This window comes from Mycteria americana, chromosome Z (genome assembly GCF_035582795.1).
Source record: "Mycteria americana isolate JAX WOST 10 ecotype Jacksonville Zoo and Gardens chromosome Z, USCA_MyAme_1.0, whole genome shotgun sequence".
Taxonomy (NCBI): Eukaryota; Metazoa; Chordata; class Aves; order Ciconiiformes; family Ciconiidae; genus Mycteria; species Mycteria americana.
The window spans coordinates 68510739-68526725 of NC_134396.1; the positions used below are offsets into that span (position 1 = coordinate 68510739).

General features: G+C 43.3%; 1 protein-coding gene across 3 annotated transcripts in view; it reads right to left on the reverse strand.

Annotated features, from left to right (window-relative positions):
• Positions 1-15987, reverse strand: part of MUSK (muscle associated receptor tyrosine kinase) — a 55149-nt gene that overhangs the window by 33890 nt on the left and 5272 nt on the right. For 2 of the 3 annotated variants that reach the window (XM_075527179.1, XM_075527177.1), the window contains exons 3-5: positions 13410-13561; positions 11849-11976; positions 11184-11325 (exon numbers count right to left, since the gene is read on the reverse strand). In XM_075527179.1, the coding sequence (XP_075383294.1) occupies positions 11184-11325; positions 11849-11976; positions 13410-13561 (422 nt within the window). Of the gene's footprint in view, positions 1-11019; positions 11052-11179; positions 11326-11848; positions 11977-13409; positions 13562-15987 lie in introns of all 3 variants that reach the window. The other variant, XM_075527178.1, reaches the window with a different exon arrangement.

A 15987-nucleotide genomic window follows, 5' to 3' on the forward strand; every position in this document is an offset into this window, starting at 1 on the left:
CTGGTAAAGCCTTTGCGCTGCATACTATTCATGTGTAAGCATTTAGGAGCTAAACTGCAAGCATTTTTTTGTTCGCATTCACCGATGTTCCTGTAGCTCTTCTGTACCTGAAGCGTGACAGATTGAAATGACTCCTTCTCTACAGAGGAGTTCTCTGGGCTTGGACTTTGCTTACTAATCCGTAAAAAATCATTTATGCTTGCTACCTATATGCTCTGAAGAACCATAAACTTGTGTCAATGTGTTTGCAGTCTTTTGCCAGTAATAAGTCCAGTAGTCTAAATCCCCATTCAGATTCATTCATCTCACATCCATTCACTCTTCCTGACAAGTCTAAACCAGACAGTCAAGGGGAGGTAACAAGCAGAGGTGCTACCATTTGCTTCCCACTGGTGAGAGATGAGGGGAGGTCTGACAAATACATTTATAAACACATAGAAAGCCACAGCATTTGTGTTTTCTGACATTTCAAATTAGTCCGTGTAAAATCCCAACAATTCTTGAAAAACCAGGGCTGAGAACAGGCCGCACATCACGCTCGTGGACCGGCGGCCACCGAGGGAGCCACGCTGAGCTGTGTGCAGCAGCTACTCGCATGCCAAGAGCCGGGGCTGAACAAGCGAGGCACAGTCTCCGCGGCTGACATGGCGGGACCGAATCCCAGCTCGGAGAACAAACAAATTCTTCAGTAAGCGTGGTCAGCAACTCCTCTCGCAGCGGCAGCGACGGGCTCTGCGCATGGCTCACCACGCGCCTCCGTATGGGAACGGCTCACGTTGTACCTTTGCCACTGCTCAAGGCGTGCTGCCACCCTCCCACCCCCTTCCAAAACTGCTGGGTTAATAATTAAATCCCGAGATAACCGCAAGGTCAGTTTCCCTTTGATCTCTGAGTGTTTCTTATCAAAACTGCAATATTTATCTTTTTGCAAGCCTACCAAGTAATCACAGAGGAGCAAAATGCCACGGGCAAAGATGATATGAGACACTTCCACTTATCTCTATCAAATTGCTTACCTATTTTTATTTAATCCCCATCCAAACATGTTTATTGCCAGAGAACCATGTGTATACAGATTATCAAAAGAAAAAAAATGTACAAATGCAGTAGGAAATGCACACAACCACTGTATTATTTCTCAAGGAACAGCACTGTTAGGTGTGGGCCCCAAAAGAGCAAGCTGCAGAAGCACTGTAAGCAAGTGGTACTTCATCATCCACCTGCCCCTCACCTGGTTATCATGGTAATCTGGAAGGAGAACCCCCCAATGCATTTGAAATATCAGCGATTTGTACAAAATCTCCAAGCTCTTCTGGCTCCTGATACATGATTTGGGAGGTTTGGGGCTTGCAGTAGGTCTAACACCTCATGCAGCACAGGCCAGACAGTACAGCAATACATAGACACTCAACCTGGAGCCAGAGGCTGTGAGATGGATGGCAGGGACAATTCAAGATCTGTGTGGAAGGGAGATGGAGGAAACCACAACATCTCCATCCTGAAGTATATGCCTTCAGGTTCTAAGCTCTGGTGTCTAATATCAAAGCAAGTTTTTCTTAGCAAGGCAATAGCTTTTCAAGGTAACCTTATTCTAGGGTGAGCTCCAAGATTTATGGATGGTAGGACAATTTGCATCAGCAGAAGGCCTCATATAATGTTAAATGCACCAGCCAGCACAGGAACTTGTCAGCTGTGAAAGACTTTGCATCGCATGTAGATGTCTCTGGAATCCTAAAAGCAGACCCTGCAAATATGCAAAGCTATAATAACGAGGAGTAAAATGTAAATAGATAGCTTATATCCTGTGTAACTATATAAAACCTGTACTGTACAAGTATTCATTTCTATATACAGAGCAAACACCAGATTCAAGGACAAGCGAGGATAACATGTTCAAATTACTTCCCAAGGAAATGATAAGGAAATTCTTTTCATGTCAGTATTGGTCTTATATATGTGTTTGGTTTCTTTGAAGGAAAGACCCTTCTAAACCTCCTCATGCTCTGGCTTTTCCACAGTACGGAGACAGGACACACTCCATGTGCCATTTAACTCTGCCATTACCCGTTACTGCATGTGAAACTGGAAAAGAAGTTCCCAGTCTCCTGAATCAAAGAACAAACCTTTTGCTCGTTCCAGTCATGATCACGACCCGTCACGACCGCTGCCAAGGCTGCCAGTCTGCCTGCACGTACTGAAATCTCCACAGCTGCACGCCAAGTCTCCTTCTCTCCCACTCTCAGGAATGGAGCAGGCAGTTATGGGAATCACTGGGACACCCAAAACTGAGATAAGCCCTCCAGCATCCTAACATCTGGTCTCCACCAATGGGTAACAGCAGTGCCATAAATTTAATTACATGCCATGTGAAAAGTACTTCCTTTCATCTATTTTAAAGTGCTGCTAGCAGTAGCTGCTAGGACGTTTCTTGTTTTGGGGTGATAACAAGTAGCCTGTTCCCTGCTCACCTTATCCACCATGCGTGCTTGGTTTTCAACGCTGAAAACTCTGCTATTCCCTCCTAACACAGAGATCCATCTTTGTTCCCTATTCTCACCTCCTAGGTTGAGATACCCTTTTCGGGAGGGGCTGCCTGGGGCTGCATTCCATTTCGGAGATGCAAGGGGACTGTTCCTATACAGAGCAGCACAACAGCAGACACTTTCTGTTGCATAGTATAGGCACACACAGCCTAGAAATATTGTGTGACACTGGAACTGGTGTTAGTGCTAGAAGCAAAATCTAGAGTTGTGCAGTTTGGAAGTCAGTTACAGAGGAAATAAGAGTGGGGCTTTCACCTCCACCAAGGCTACCTGAACGAGAATGATGGAAGGAGGTCCCTGGAAGACAGAAGGCATCAGCCTCAGAAAAATGGTATTGGTCCACAGACAACTTACCAAAACCGGACTTTTAAATTGATTCTATAAAATTTCCAGGTTGCCTTCAAAAACCTCCTTTCTGTACCTTCCGCCCCAGCTCTGTCTTGGTTTCTCAGTGTGAAAAGGCAGTCATTTCAGGATAGTTGTCTCAGTTTGCTCTGGCCCCCTTTATGTGACAGCTGTGGATACTCTCTATCCTCGACTCTCTTTGTTGTTGTGCAGGAAACACATGCTTCCTAGCTACCCAACACACTTTACAAGCCAGAGGGATTTTGTCCGCAATATCTACTTTTTTTTCTTAAAACCACAATTCATAAAATGATGTGAGAAATTCATATATTTTTTTAAGTGCCTTTCCAAACTCTTTGTTAGGGGAAAGAGGTTTTTGCAAAAGGAAATAGCAGGCTCAAATGCCCATTAAAGAAAAATTGCTCATATATGCCCTGTCAGAAACCTCATGCTCCCAGGAGGTCCGCTTTGCAGCTCCTCAGTGCAGGAGGCCACCCGGCGACAATTACTCGAAGGCAGCATGCACCTCATAGCTGTGTCACAGCAGAGAAAGCCTCAGGAATAAATTGAATAGCTTACGCTTGTTTGTTCATTTGCTGAAGGTCTGGGGCTGGTTTTTTTCTCCTGTGGCTTGCCCTGTTACCCTGTAATTAGGGCTATGGTTGTATCTGCAGCATCTGAGAACCTCGGGATGACTATGGTGAATGCAGTAGGTAGGAGGAGATTTAATGAGATACTCTGGGCTTTCAGTTACGCCCATGCCACCCCACTGAGGCCAGTCACTTACTTTAGTGTAATTACAGGCAAGGTCGGAACTATTTTCTTTCCCTCTAATGCTCCCTCCCCCCAAGCCCTGGGCAATTTTTAACGGCAAACTGCAGTATTCACCATTTACTGCCATAGGACACTGCCTGCAGGTACATACACCAGCATCACCACGGACAGGGAAGGCAATCCTTTCCCAGGGTTTCTGTCTCTGCTCACGGCAGAGGCAAACACTATTCCTCAATGTTGGTATCAGAATTACCCTGAGGAAATTTTGCTCAGCACTTAAATGCAAACTGCAGACTTCCTTGTCAGTCTGCTATTCGGCAATCCATCTCACCCAAAACATCCTACCTCAGAAGATGGCACAGATAAAAATCCAGATTTCATGTCGATAGCTGATCTATGGGCAAGGCGGCAAGTAACAGTGCTGACTGGCTGCTTTGGTGGTCTCTTGGTATCTCCCTTTCCTATTTCGTCTACGCCAAGTACAGACGTGTTGACACAGAACTGTAGAAAACTTTCTGGATGGCACATCTGGAGTCAGTTTTCATTTGAAATAGGGCCCATCTCTGGAATGTGGTCCATCCAAATGGATAGATTAGCTGGACTAAATACATACTTTCGTTCTTGTTACTTGAATTATGGTGTGACTTTCTTGTCTTTTGATTTATCTGTGATGCAAATTTGTCCCAAGACTACATCAGAGGTCCACAAAACAGCTGAAGGAAGCTAGTGCTTTACACTTTGTGGGCATAGTCTGTTCACTAAATAGCCAAGGCACTGCTTTCTATTGTCTTCTAGTCTGCTGTCCCTTCACTGCCTCCGAGAATTAGACAAAACGACTAAAAAAATAATCAAAAATCTAGACCGGATCTACCCATGTCCTGGCAGATCCTTCCTTCTGAAGGGATGATTCTCCAAGGAAAACCTTCCTATTTTTAAGGCTAAGGCGGTTCTCACAAGTGGCTTATAGGGGAACATTTTTGTGGCCTGTGGCAGGGTATTATTTTAGTAGCTAGTAATAAGCAATAAGCTGTGGGCAGGAAAAGACTTCTGCCTACTAGGGTTGGAACGCAAAAACAAACGTCTAAGTCAGGGGAGCATGAGGAGCGTTGCTTCTACCCTTGTTTTTGATTTGTTTGCTTCGTGTGCTGTCCCCTAGTAGCACAGGAGGGAATGGAGCAGCAACACTTCAACAGAGGGATGAATGAAACTGCCTGGATAAAGAAGGATTAGGCCCTCAACCAGTGCCCCATTCAGCTAATTGGAAACTGCAGAGAAGATTTGATCAAAAAAAGTTATTAAATCCATGGAGAATCCAGTTAATTTCTTGATGAGCATGCTGAATCTTCCAGCACTTGTCCTAGCTAATTTGTTTGTTTGTTTGTTTCCTGAGAGATTTATGGTTGATAATTTCTAGACATGCTTTTGTACAGTGATGACTTCAAAACTAAACCTTATCACACAGTATACACCAAAACTCCTGAATTCCACAACTCTCTGGTGCCACAGGCTGGAGATTGAGCTCAACTTCACGTAAATCACAAGATGGAGGTGTATCTAACTCAGTACACAACCAACAGGACCATCTGTCTACTCTTTCCTTTCACATTACAGTCCATGTGTTTATGGCCTTTTTCTTTCTTGTTCAACATTAAACATGCATCACTGGGCAAACTGGGAACATTGGAGTTTTCACTGGCTGGGTGCAACAGCTAGAAAGGCACCACAGGAAGGTTGTTCTTCATCCTCAGGGGAAGAAAAACCTTTTTTTCAGGATTTCTGCACACAAAGTCTCAGTATGCAAGGCTAAAAAGCACAATTGACAATTCAGACTGTCTTCTTACAGCAGAGGACTTAGACGCACATGCTTCTGTTGGAATGGAAGGACACCTCTCAGAAGAACACGCTACCTTCAGTTGTGTTAGTGCCTAATCCACCACAACCCTTCGTACATTTTAATGGCATAGCTCCATTCATTTCCAGAAAATGCTCTTTCCATAGTTGAAGCTAAAAATTAGGCTGATAAAGAAACATATGGTTTATAGCCTTATGCCTCATCTATAAAGAGCTGTTATTTCTAAACTGCAAGCAATTCACAGCCAACTTTTCCATTTCTTTTGTGACATTTTGAAGAATGAAGAACATACAGGACAGGAGCCCATTCTACCAATTCATAAAGTGGCACTTTCCTTCCCACAGGGAGAGAAGGAAACATTCTCCAAAATAGAGCAAAAAAATCTGCCAGAACACAGGGCCCAGGTCAGGCAATCAAGCCTGTAAGTCATCGCAAAATGTATTGGTTTACTGCTGTTTTGCAACAGGCACTTCTTATTTGATGCAGGAATTGTATATACTTTGAATATGAGTTATTCTAATAAAAAATATATTGTTCTATATAAAAAATCTGAAGAAGATATACATCTGAAAAAGATAGCAAGAGATTAAAGCAAAACCATCCAGTGGACTTTATTTCACACATTAAAAAAAAAACCAACACCCTACCAGGCAGCTTCTCTTTGTGTCTGAGTGACAAGCACACTCATAACAGGAATATTCTCATGCCTCTTACCAGGCAAGAGCTCATGGCTTTAAATTTATTCTTTCAATGTCATACGTTTGTACATAATGGGTATGGAGAACGTCATTGTTACACATGTCAAGCCATGGGGACTGCAGAGGGTGTAGAGTTTTAGGCAGCAGGCCCAGAAGCTGAACCTGATGAGCTCTTGCATAGCTTTTGCTGAAGTGGTCCTATTAATGGACTGGATCAATGTCACTGCAAATAGCAATGAAAACTGGAATTCCTCCTGTTCTACAGCCTATGTTAAATAAACAGCTGTCCAATGCATGAAGGAAAAAACAGATGAATGCCTCACTAATGCTGACTATCATGCAAACCCTACAGACTTCAAATGCTCAGACAAGGGCCAAGAAATGCATTTCTGGCACAGCCTAAAAGTCTATACCCTGCCCTCAATTTTCACTGACATCAAGGGGAATTTCTGCACTTGAGGACAAGCCTCAATATTACTGAAGGCAATAGCTGCTCTCCTCTTTATTTCCAAAGGAGTGATCTTCAGGTAAAACTGCGTGGAACATCTTAGCCATCTCAGTCAACATCTTGTCAATAAATTTCAGCCTTCAGATGTCTGTGTGAACTACAGAACAGGTAAGCAAGCAAATGCTTCTGTTCTACCATAGTCCGGAATCTTGGATTCATCCAGGAACCTTTCAGCCACAGATTCACTTTGGGCATCAGTACAGCAATCAACAGGAAGTTTGTATAAGTCCCTTGGCAAGGTACTGCTTCACTGAGTGTATCAATGCTCTTCTCTTCTAGGGTTAGCAGAAGTGTTCATTATCAAAACTGATAATGTAGCAATTAAACGGCTAGTTAGCAAGATGCTTAAGATGACAGAAAATGAATACAAAACTGCAGGTCAGAAATGTTGCCTCCAGGAAATTAAAAATGCATTTCCTGGCAAACAGCCAGGATTATAATATTGTTCCTTTATCTCAATGCACATACTACCTCCTGTAGCCATCTCTGGACGTACATGAGCAACAGGAAGCCATCCTCACATGCTAATTTTAACAGAACCACCAAACTGATCATTGCTCATCTGTTTTGCTTTGCAGAGCAGTGTGGAGAAGGCTTGTTTCTGCCTATTGCACTTCTGCCTCAGGCCAGTACTTCTACTAGTCCTTTTTTCTGTAAGTTGCATGGGTTGTAACTAATTTGACAAAGGAACCAAACAGGGGAAAGCCGACTCAATACACCCATGCAGCTTCCATGCAGCTGGAAACCAATGTGCTGGTGGAGGACCACTTCATAGTGATCCCAGCACATGTTGGAAAGAACCAACCCTGCTCCTCCGAGGTGTTCCCTCAGAGCTAAACCAGAGGCGTGTGTCATTTTATTGCTATGGGACACACCAAGACACACTATAAAAATAGTGTGCAACCCTCCTTCAGCGGGAGGGCTGCCTACCTTAAATGGTCGCTCACTTGGATCTCTTGGCCAACGCTTGTGTCTTGTGTCCCTTCCCCATCCCTCACCTCCTGTGTCCGCTCCCTGGTGTCAAATCAAGGGGATGCCCCATGCTCTGCTTCTCCTCCTAACACCCTCCAGGCACCCTGGGCAGCCTGTCCGTGGGCTCAGCATGGTTCCCTATGAAGATCCCGGCTCTTCCCACAGACCCAGCAGTCAGGTCCATTACGATTATGTTTCCACCCTTAATGGATTATGCCTTTTAAGGAGAGAATCTGTTTCACCATCATGTGTCCAAATTCATGTGGGTTTGCCCCAAACTTGGGGAAAAACACAGTCCAAAAGGACAGGCTTTTTTCAACCCTTTTAATTAAAATCCTGACCCAGTTCTGGACGCTAAAGCTCATTAACTGATTAGAGTTCACTAGTTCCTTATCTGAACTCTGGAGCCTGAAACGTGCCCCAGGAGAGGAAGCAGGCTGCGCTGGCTAGGGACCAGCCCATGCAGGGGGCAGCACCCAGGGGATCCTTATCTCCTTCCCCCCATTCACTGACAAAAATCAGGAACAACCAAAAACCTGTTCCACTAAGGAAGGCCTCCACTGCTTTCTTGTTCCTGGCAAAAACTGCACCTGAATATTCATCTAAAATCGTTGCTCAAATTATTTCAACTTTGTTTTAAAAATAATAAAGCTTTAAAAATATTAAAGCTGTGCTTTAAAAGTAATAAGTAGAGGCCAGTATTATAAATGTTGAGGAAAACTGACAAGGAACAGAGAAAAAATAGTTGGAAAATCAAAATAGCAGCATTTTTCAAACTGTTTTACCCTGGACCGCTGAAACCAGACAAGTAGGACTGTGAGGCACCTCAGTGGTGTAAATGCTTGGGCCAAGATTATCATCAGTTTGAATGACTGGATCCAGCACAGATAATTTTACTTATTTGAGACTTGCTGTACCCAACTTTGTACTTGCTGAGCCCAACTTCAGCAAGTACTTTAAGCACGTACCTGACCTTACATGTGTTAAGGAGCCTGACCGCATGCAGGAGGCAGAGGGTCAATCTTTCAAGAAGTTAGACAAGGCTCCACTTTGAACAATGCCTGAAGCTAATTGCAGGACTAATGCTGAACCTGTTAAAATGGGAGCTCACAACAAAAAATTAGAAACCTCTTTCAGAAATCAGGACCCACCTGATCTAGATTTAGCTAGGCATAAATATTTGCACTACTCTTTGAAAGGCCATTTGCTTCAGGATTAAATATTTGTAGTTAACCAGCCATGCTTAGTCACTTTATTTCAATATTAAGCCACACTATGCAGTGTGGTAACTCCAGTGAATGGTAGCACCAAGATTTAAGAAAAAATATTGTAGTGTTATTACAGAAAAGCAACAAACAGCATATTTGCATAAGTTTTCTGAACATAGTGAATGCTCAAAGACAACTGACTGGAGTGTCATTTTCCTGCATCGAGTAACTTTAGATTATTCTTTACTTGGATTTATTTTAAAATGCTAATAGTAAGGGGGTAGGAGAGGTAGGAGGGGAGGGATACTAAAAATAATGATAAAAGAGGTGCGTGAGGGGGATGCTCATGTGTGCACATACCTGCATGCATACACAGGTACGTGCATACGTATGTGTACTAAATATCCATGAGAATTAGTCTAAAATACCGGGAGGGGAAGGGATCTGTATACATAGCAAGCTGCAGTCAGGATTATTACGTTTGGATTTTGGAAGCCAAAAAAGTAAAACAAACATGCATTAGTCTAGTTTGGGTGGTAGCCTGAAACGAGGTATATTATATGGGTGCCCTACCAGAGAAACCAAGACGAGCCTGGAGAACAGCATTGCTTTGTTCACCCAACACATGAATGGAACATGAGGGGATAGTTCGTGTGGGAGCACTGAGCTCCCATTGATTAATTAAGAACTAATCTTCCTCGTTTTAAAAAGAGCACACACAGGCTCTCCTTTGCAAGTAGGATATTTGTGGATTATTTTGCCATTCCTTGAATTAACAGGCAGCTGCATAATTCTGGAGGCAGGGACAAAACAAGATATCAACCTTGGCAGCCTGGATTTTGGTGTGGTTCCAGCCCGCTTTTAGATTCCCTAACTGGCTCTGGTAGATCCGGAGCAATAAAATCCCAGTGCCTGAGGCCCTTCAGCATAGAGGGGGGGTTTGTATGCATGGTACTGAGTATTTGCCATTCACAGTTAATTCTTGACAAGTTTTTGGCCACTGTCTCAATGATGGGGCCAAACCAAAACCCAGGACCCAAGCTGTTCACAGCCAGATCCAAGTGTCTTCATTTTGCCCCATCGCTTTTAGCTCAGGAGAAGTACAGCTCTGAATCTAGATCAGGAATAGCTGCCTTCCTGTTTTAAAGCTATTTAAGGAATTTCTAACATACTTGAAGTCTGTACGTGTAAATATTAAAAAAAAAAAAAAGAAAAATTAATGCATTTTTTAGAGAAACAGCAGACCTACAGTAAGTTGTAGTTGGATCTAATACACCTGATCCTGTTCCCAGAAGAAAGTCAATGGTCATCTTAGAAATGGGATTGCACCCTAAGTAACCTCTGATAGTTCCAGGCCAAATGTAACCTACAACAATCTTTTGAAGCTTACTAGGCAAATGGAGACCCTTCTCCACTTACTACAGTACAGTCATGCTGAATAAGAAATAAAAATGAGTTCATCTACTGAGCCAGTCATCCCTCCTCCCACTCAGCAAAATCTTGCTTAACCCAAATTCTCTTATAGGATTCAGGAACATTGAACGCTTCATTGCCTACATTTGGGTTCCCCTGCAGCCCACTGGTCTCAGCACTCTGAAACTAGTGATGATTTATACCACAAAGCAAACACCTTCTGTAAATAAGAGACGGACACTGAGCACATAAAGACCAGAAACTGAAAAATCAATCCGGTGTTTGGTTTAGCAGACGGAAAATGTTCAAGTCCTCAAAGAGAAAAGCTCTGTTTACCTGAAGAATCAACCAATTCAGATGGAAAATCAGAGGAAAGGGAGAGGGACATACACATAATGCTGCAAAATGCTTCACTGTTTGCAGCTGCAGCTCCCTCTGATCAGGCTCTTTGAAGCGAGTTTCCAGGGCCATTGGCTTTCTACTTGTCAATCTCCATGAGCCATAGTGTATAACCCACAAGTCTGGTGGGACTTTTCAAACAAGAAACAAGCTGGCATCTTGGAAACCACCAGTCAGAAGGAAAAACATATTTGGGAGTCCTCACTCAGACAAAGACCCCACCAGAGCCACAGCAGCCATGGACAAGGACCCTCCACAGACCATCCCTTTCACCATCAGCCAGCAACGGGAGCAGGTGTGGACAAACTTTCTGTTTCTCGCTCTGCTTTCCTTTCCCTTCTTCTGCCTTTTTGGTCACCCCCTAGGACGTTTTTGTCAACATCAATGTGATACTTCAGGTTAATTCAAGTTAACCAGGTATGCACAAGGAGCTGGCAGGTGGAACTGGAGCCCAGTGCAAGGGTTACTCACCTTCCACTACCACCATTGCGGGTTTCGAATAGGCTGTGCCCAGGCTGTTCTTGGCTACACATCGATATTGTCCCGCATCTTCTCTCTGAACGTTGTGGATCCTTAAATTCCCCGAATCAAGGACAGCAATGCGAGCGTTCTCCTGCCAGAGGAAGGAGGGATCAAGGTGATGGTTCTACATGCAGGTTGCACACAAGCAGCACCAAATATCTGCTTGCAAAGATTGGGCTTACTCACATGAAAATTATTTGTGTTGTCCTACAGCTGAAGTACTTGGGGCCAGCTCTTCCTGCTCAGCATTGTCATGAGACACTCACCTATCCCTCTTTTTGCAGATCAGTGAATTATAGCTTAAAAAAAGCCCTGAATCTTAGCTAAGAAGCTCAGTAGCTCTTATTTATGAGAACATTCACAAGTGCACTCAGCAGCATTTGGCCATGCTTAGTAGTAATAAATACGTATAATATAAAACAGAGATACACAGAGAATGTTTGGTTTATAGGCAGAATTATTGCAGATGCAGACATTTACGAGATGAGCCCTGGATTTTCCAAATGCTTGCTTCCTAGCAACTAGAATTTACAAATGCTGTAATTGATGCTAATATTTTAACACAGTACCTTGAGTGAATAGTTAGCGTTACTTGAATTTCATTCTCTGCTCACCTTTACAACTGTTTCTCCTTTGATCCATGAAACAGAAGGTTTTGGATTCCCCATTGTAGTGCATGGAAGAACAGCCTTTAACCCTTCTATTATTTCCACATTTATAGGCGGTCGGGTTATTTTGGGTCCTAAAATTTTAAAAGTCAAAAATTAAAGTTGAACTGAAGCTAAGAGATACTAGAACAGGACAAGTTCAGAAATGACAACAAAAATCTCTGCTGCTTTTTCTGTACGTTGCTGAAAGATAGAGTGGTCTTAGTAGGTCATGAGCTGCTCTGGAAAGAAAAAACTTTCTTAAGCGCAGCATTCAGAGTTGCAGTTTATGGATGCAAAAGCAGCTAACTTGCACGGGTTATTTGTTTTCAGGAGTGGAGTTTGACAGTTGTTTGAATTAGGGCCTGGGCTAAAATCCAAATCCAGATAAGAGTATTTCCAATATTGAAGAATGTTTGCATTCCAGGTTTTGACATTCTTCACTGCAAAAACAGTGTCTTGTGTGAAAGCTCAGATCTGGAGCAAATCGGTTTTGAAATAGTTTTAACCCAGGCTTGACTCTAGCTCAACAAGAAGGGCAGGTAAACTCAATTAATGTCCCTAGTTGAAGGATTTATAACTATGTTAGTAAAAAGGAGAAAGGATCCTTTAAGAAAAAAAGAATCAAACTCCCTTAAAGTTAATATGGGACAAATTGAAATTCATTTTACCCAAAGAAAAACATGGCTTAGCTTACTCTGAGCTGGGACTAAAAAAGGTCTTCATCTCAGCATTTTGGGACATCTGAAGTTTTGCCTCCCTTGCATGACACCGAACCAGCAGAAAAATGACCTTCAGAGACCATCACCTCCTGGCCCCCACCTGCAGGCAACTGGGGTGCTGGGGAGCCCCAGAATTACCAGACCTGGAAGGTCATGCTCATTAGCGCAAAAAAATCCTTTCCTACAAACAGATGCTTTGGCCAGAATATATATCAGCTGCCCTTTCAAGTGTTTGTGTAAATAACTGCAGCCATGTGAGTTCAGCTTCACCGAGCTCAGCATGTATATAGGCCTTTGCAAGAACCAGTCCTCTGCCTTCCACGTGGGCTGATGAGATTTACGCCACGGTGCTCCAGACCTTTCAAGACTGCTGTTAAGAACATCTGAACAGCATTTACTTGCTTTTGCCGTCCTCAGGCATAAATCTAATTAGTGAAATCTTATGTTTAAAATTCACAAGGGATTTATGCACTATTGCTATGGAGGTCTAATCTATCAAATTGTGCTGCTTTTATGAAGTTTTGTACAAAGGGCATTCTTCAAAGCATCAGTTTTTATCCTCTGCTATGCAGGCACTTCCTCTGATCCTAGCACAAGTGTGTGTTACTCAAAGCGAATAATCACAACTGCTTTTAGTTAAGATACGTTCCAATATGCCATGTCTTTGCCTCAAGGGACTGCACCCAGCCCCACAGGAACATGAGTCTGCCCTGAACACGGACTTCCAGGGGCCATACCTGGGGGTCTGCTCAGGCTCTCAATTACATGCTCACACGGTGTCAGGAAGAAATTACATTCCCACTTACGCATTTTCACTTGGAGAGCCCCACAGCTCTGCGCAGCCGCTCCAACCCCGTTATCCGCTGTGCAGCAGTACACCCCATCATCACTGTCCTCCACGCTCAAAATGGTCAGGAGCTGCCCGTTCCTCTGTATGCTGTACCGGGTGTCGAACAGCCTGCAGGGCACAGCACAGATTGTCAGGGGCGGGGGGACAGCCAGTGACGGAGAGGGGGAATTGCATTTGTATCTGCAGCCCGCTGACAGCACTACAAACGGCAATATGTTTTACTTTTTATTTTCAACCTGCAAAGAGAAGGGAAGACACTGAAAATGTTTAGTTGGGCCTTAAGATTTGGTTTGGTCCTCACTAGACCGTGCAGTTCCTGACTGCTACCAGCATGGTGGCAATTCTTCCTCCAGTCAGGTATTGGTAAAGTAAGTAGGTATCACAGTTGGGTTTCTGTCCGGCCAGGGACAGGCATGACCACAAGTAATCTTATCCAGCTGGGTCCCGTCTTAGGTATAATCACTCAGTGCACAGGAAGGACTGCCTATATCGGAACTGGAACTGGCTGAATTTCTTCAAAGAAACCTTCTTCAGATTAAAAAAAAAAATGTTTTTTCACTAAACAGATAATGTTATGGGAAAATTTTTACTGTTGTGAAAAAAAGATGCAAACCAAAACCCAAGTATTTTGTGTCTGCATCCAGGAGTGGTTTTGTTTATTTTTTGGAAAAAAAACCAAACCAACAAACAAGCAAAGAAATGTGCCAAAGAAAAGAAGCCATCTAAATATTAGTGGATGCAAGAATAGCTATAGTGTAATGACAGCAGGCTTTAACCTGGAGACTTCAGAGAAGTCAAGAAAAGCCCTGAAGTTGGAGCAACAAAGGTACAGGATATTGTAACAAAGTCTGCACAGCAAAGACCAATTCTATATGTGAGCATAGGGTGTGCATGTGCAGGTGTGTGTGTGCGTACATGTGCAAGAGCAAGGGAGAGACAGAAAGAAAGGTGGTGAGAAAGCAGAGGGCTGATCTCTGATTTTCATTGCAAAACTGGAAAAGTATAGTAAACTTCAGTGGAACAAGATTTGCGTAACATTTCATAAATTCCTCCATGTTTGATTTTCACACCTTCGTTGATGCTTTCTGGAAGCACTTTCATGCAATTGGCCTTGGATTCTGACAAACGGTAGCAAAAGGGATCTGACCTAAGGATTGTCTCCCTAGCTACCACAAATACGTGATGCCTAAGTATGTCCTGTTTTGTCTTTTACTGTTAAAAATCGTACAGCAGTCACCAAGTAATCTGAATGTGCCACTTAACCAATAGGTGTTACAGGCACTTATTTCCTTTCAACAGCCTTTCGCCTTTCAGACTTGTATCTCCCTCCTCTTTTTCACTCTGGGAAGAAAGAGTACAATGAATTCATCCGTCATGTTAAAGACATTCAGGCTCCATTCCCTTCTTTCCCTGAGGAAGGCTCACCCGGGCAGCCCTGTCCTGGGAGATGGGGCAGGTAGCCATTTCACTCAGCACAGGGCACCTGCTGGTCTGCTTCCGCAAGTTTTGATGCCAAAAAAAAAGGCGCTTCCAGAAGACTAGTGCTGACAAGAGCCTCTGTCCTGGCACTATTCCCATTGAAGCTGAATGTTTACATACTGTTTTGTTTTGAAGGTTAGCTTAGCCGTCTGTTCAGGGTGCTGGGACCTTGGCAAGAGAAGAAAATTTTGTAAATAAAATAACTTATATTTATTGCTTGCAATAACTAGCCCCTTTGAAGTTTGATACATACACAGACAGAAGCACATAAATATATTTATATGGGATTTTTTTCAGAAGAAAAAGTCCACCGATCTGATCGTTTTCCATTGTGCAAATATTTTCATCCACGTCCTTGGAAAGGAACAGAAATATTTTCAGCTTATCTATTTCCCTGTCTTTTGTCTGAGCTTTTGTATCCAGCAGCACTGACTATTAATGCCAACACAGCTTTGGGAAAGTGAAACAGTTGCTGCTATTAAAGTTGCTCCAGAAGCCCCAAGTAAAGGAACTAAGCACCTGAGCTCTCCGGCCTCACCATCAGAGCTTTTTTGATTGGTATTTTCCTTTTTGGTCAACGTTGTGAAACAGGCACTGTGTCTCAGAGAGTGGGATGGCTTTTAGAAAGGTACGTTGGGCTTCTGGAAGTGGGGATTAGGGTGAGAAACAGTCTGGTTTTCATGTGATCTTAGAACATAGAGAGAGTGAAATTTTAAAGACCATAGGAAGAGAAAGGCATGTAATCTCCATGGTCCTGCATGAATGGCTTCCTCTTCCAGCTTTGATTTTCAGGCAAGGTGTCACTGATGAGGAAGGAATTAGCAGAAAGGTGACCTGATTTGGAAACAACATCCGTGGAAATTCAGACCTCCGTCCTGCACAAGGCCAGGGTCAGAGGGTTATAACTGGGGTTTTGCTGAGGTTCTGTTGCAGGCAATGAAAAAAGATTTCTGAACGCCAGCATGCATATGTGTAGCGTTCTGCTTTTCTCCTTTTCTAAAATGGTCTTCCTAGCAGTAAGACCATTTTGACTTATCTGGAGTCTTCTGAGCCAA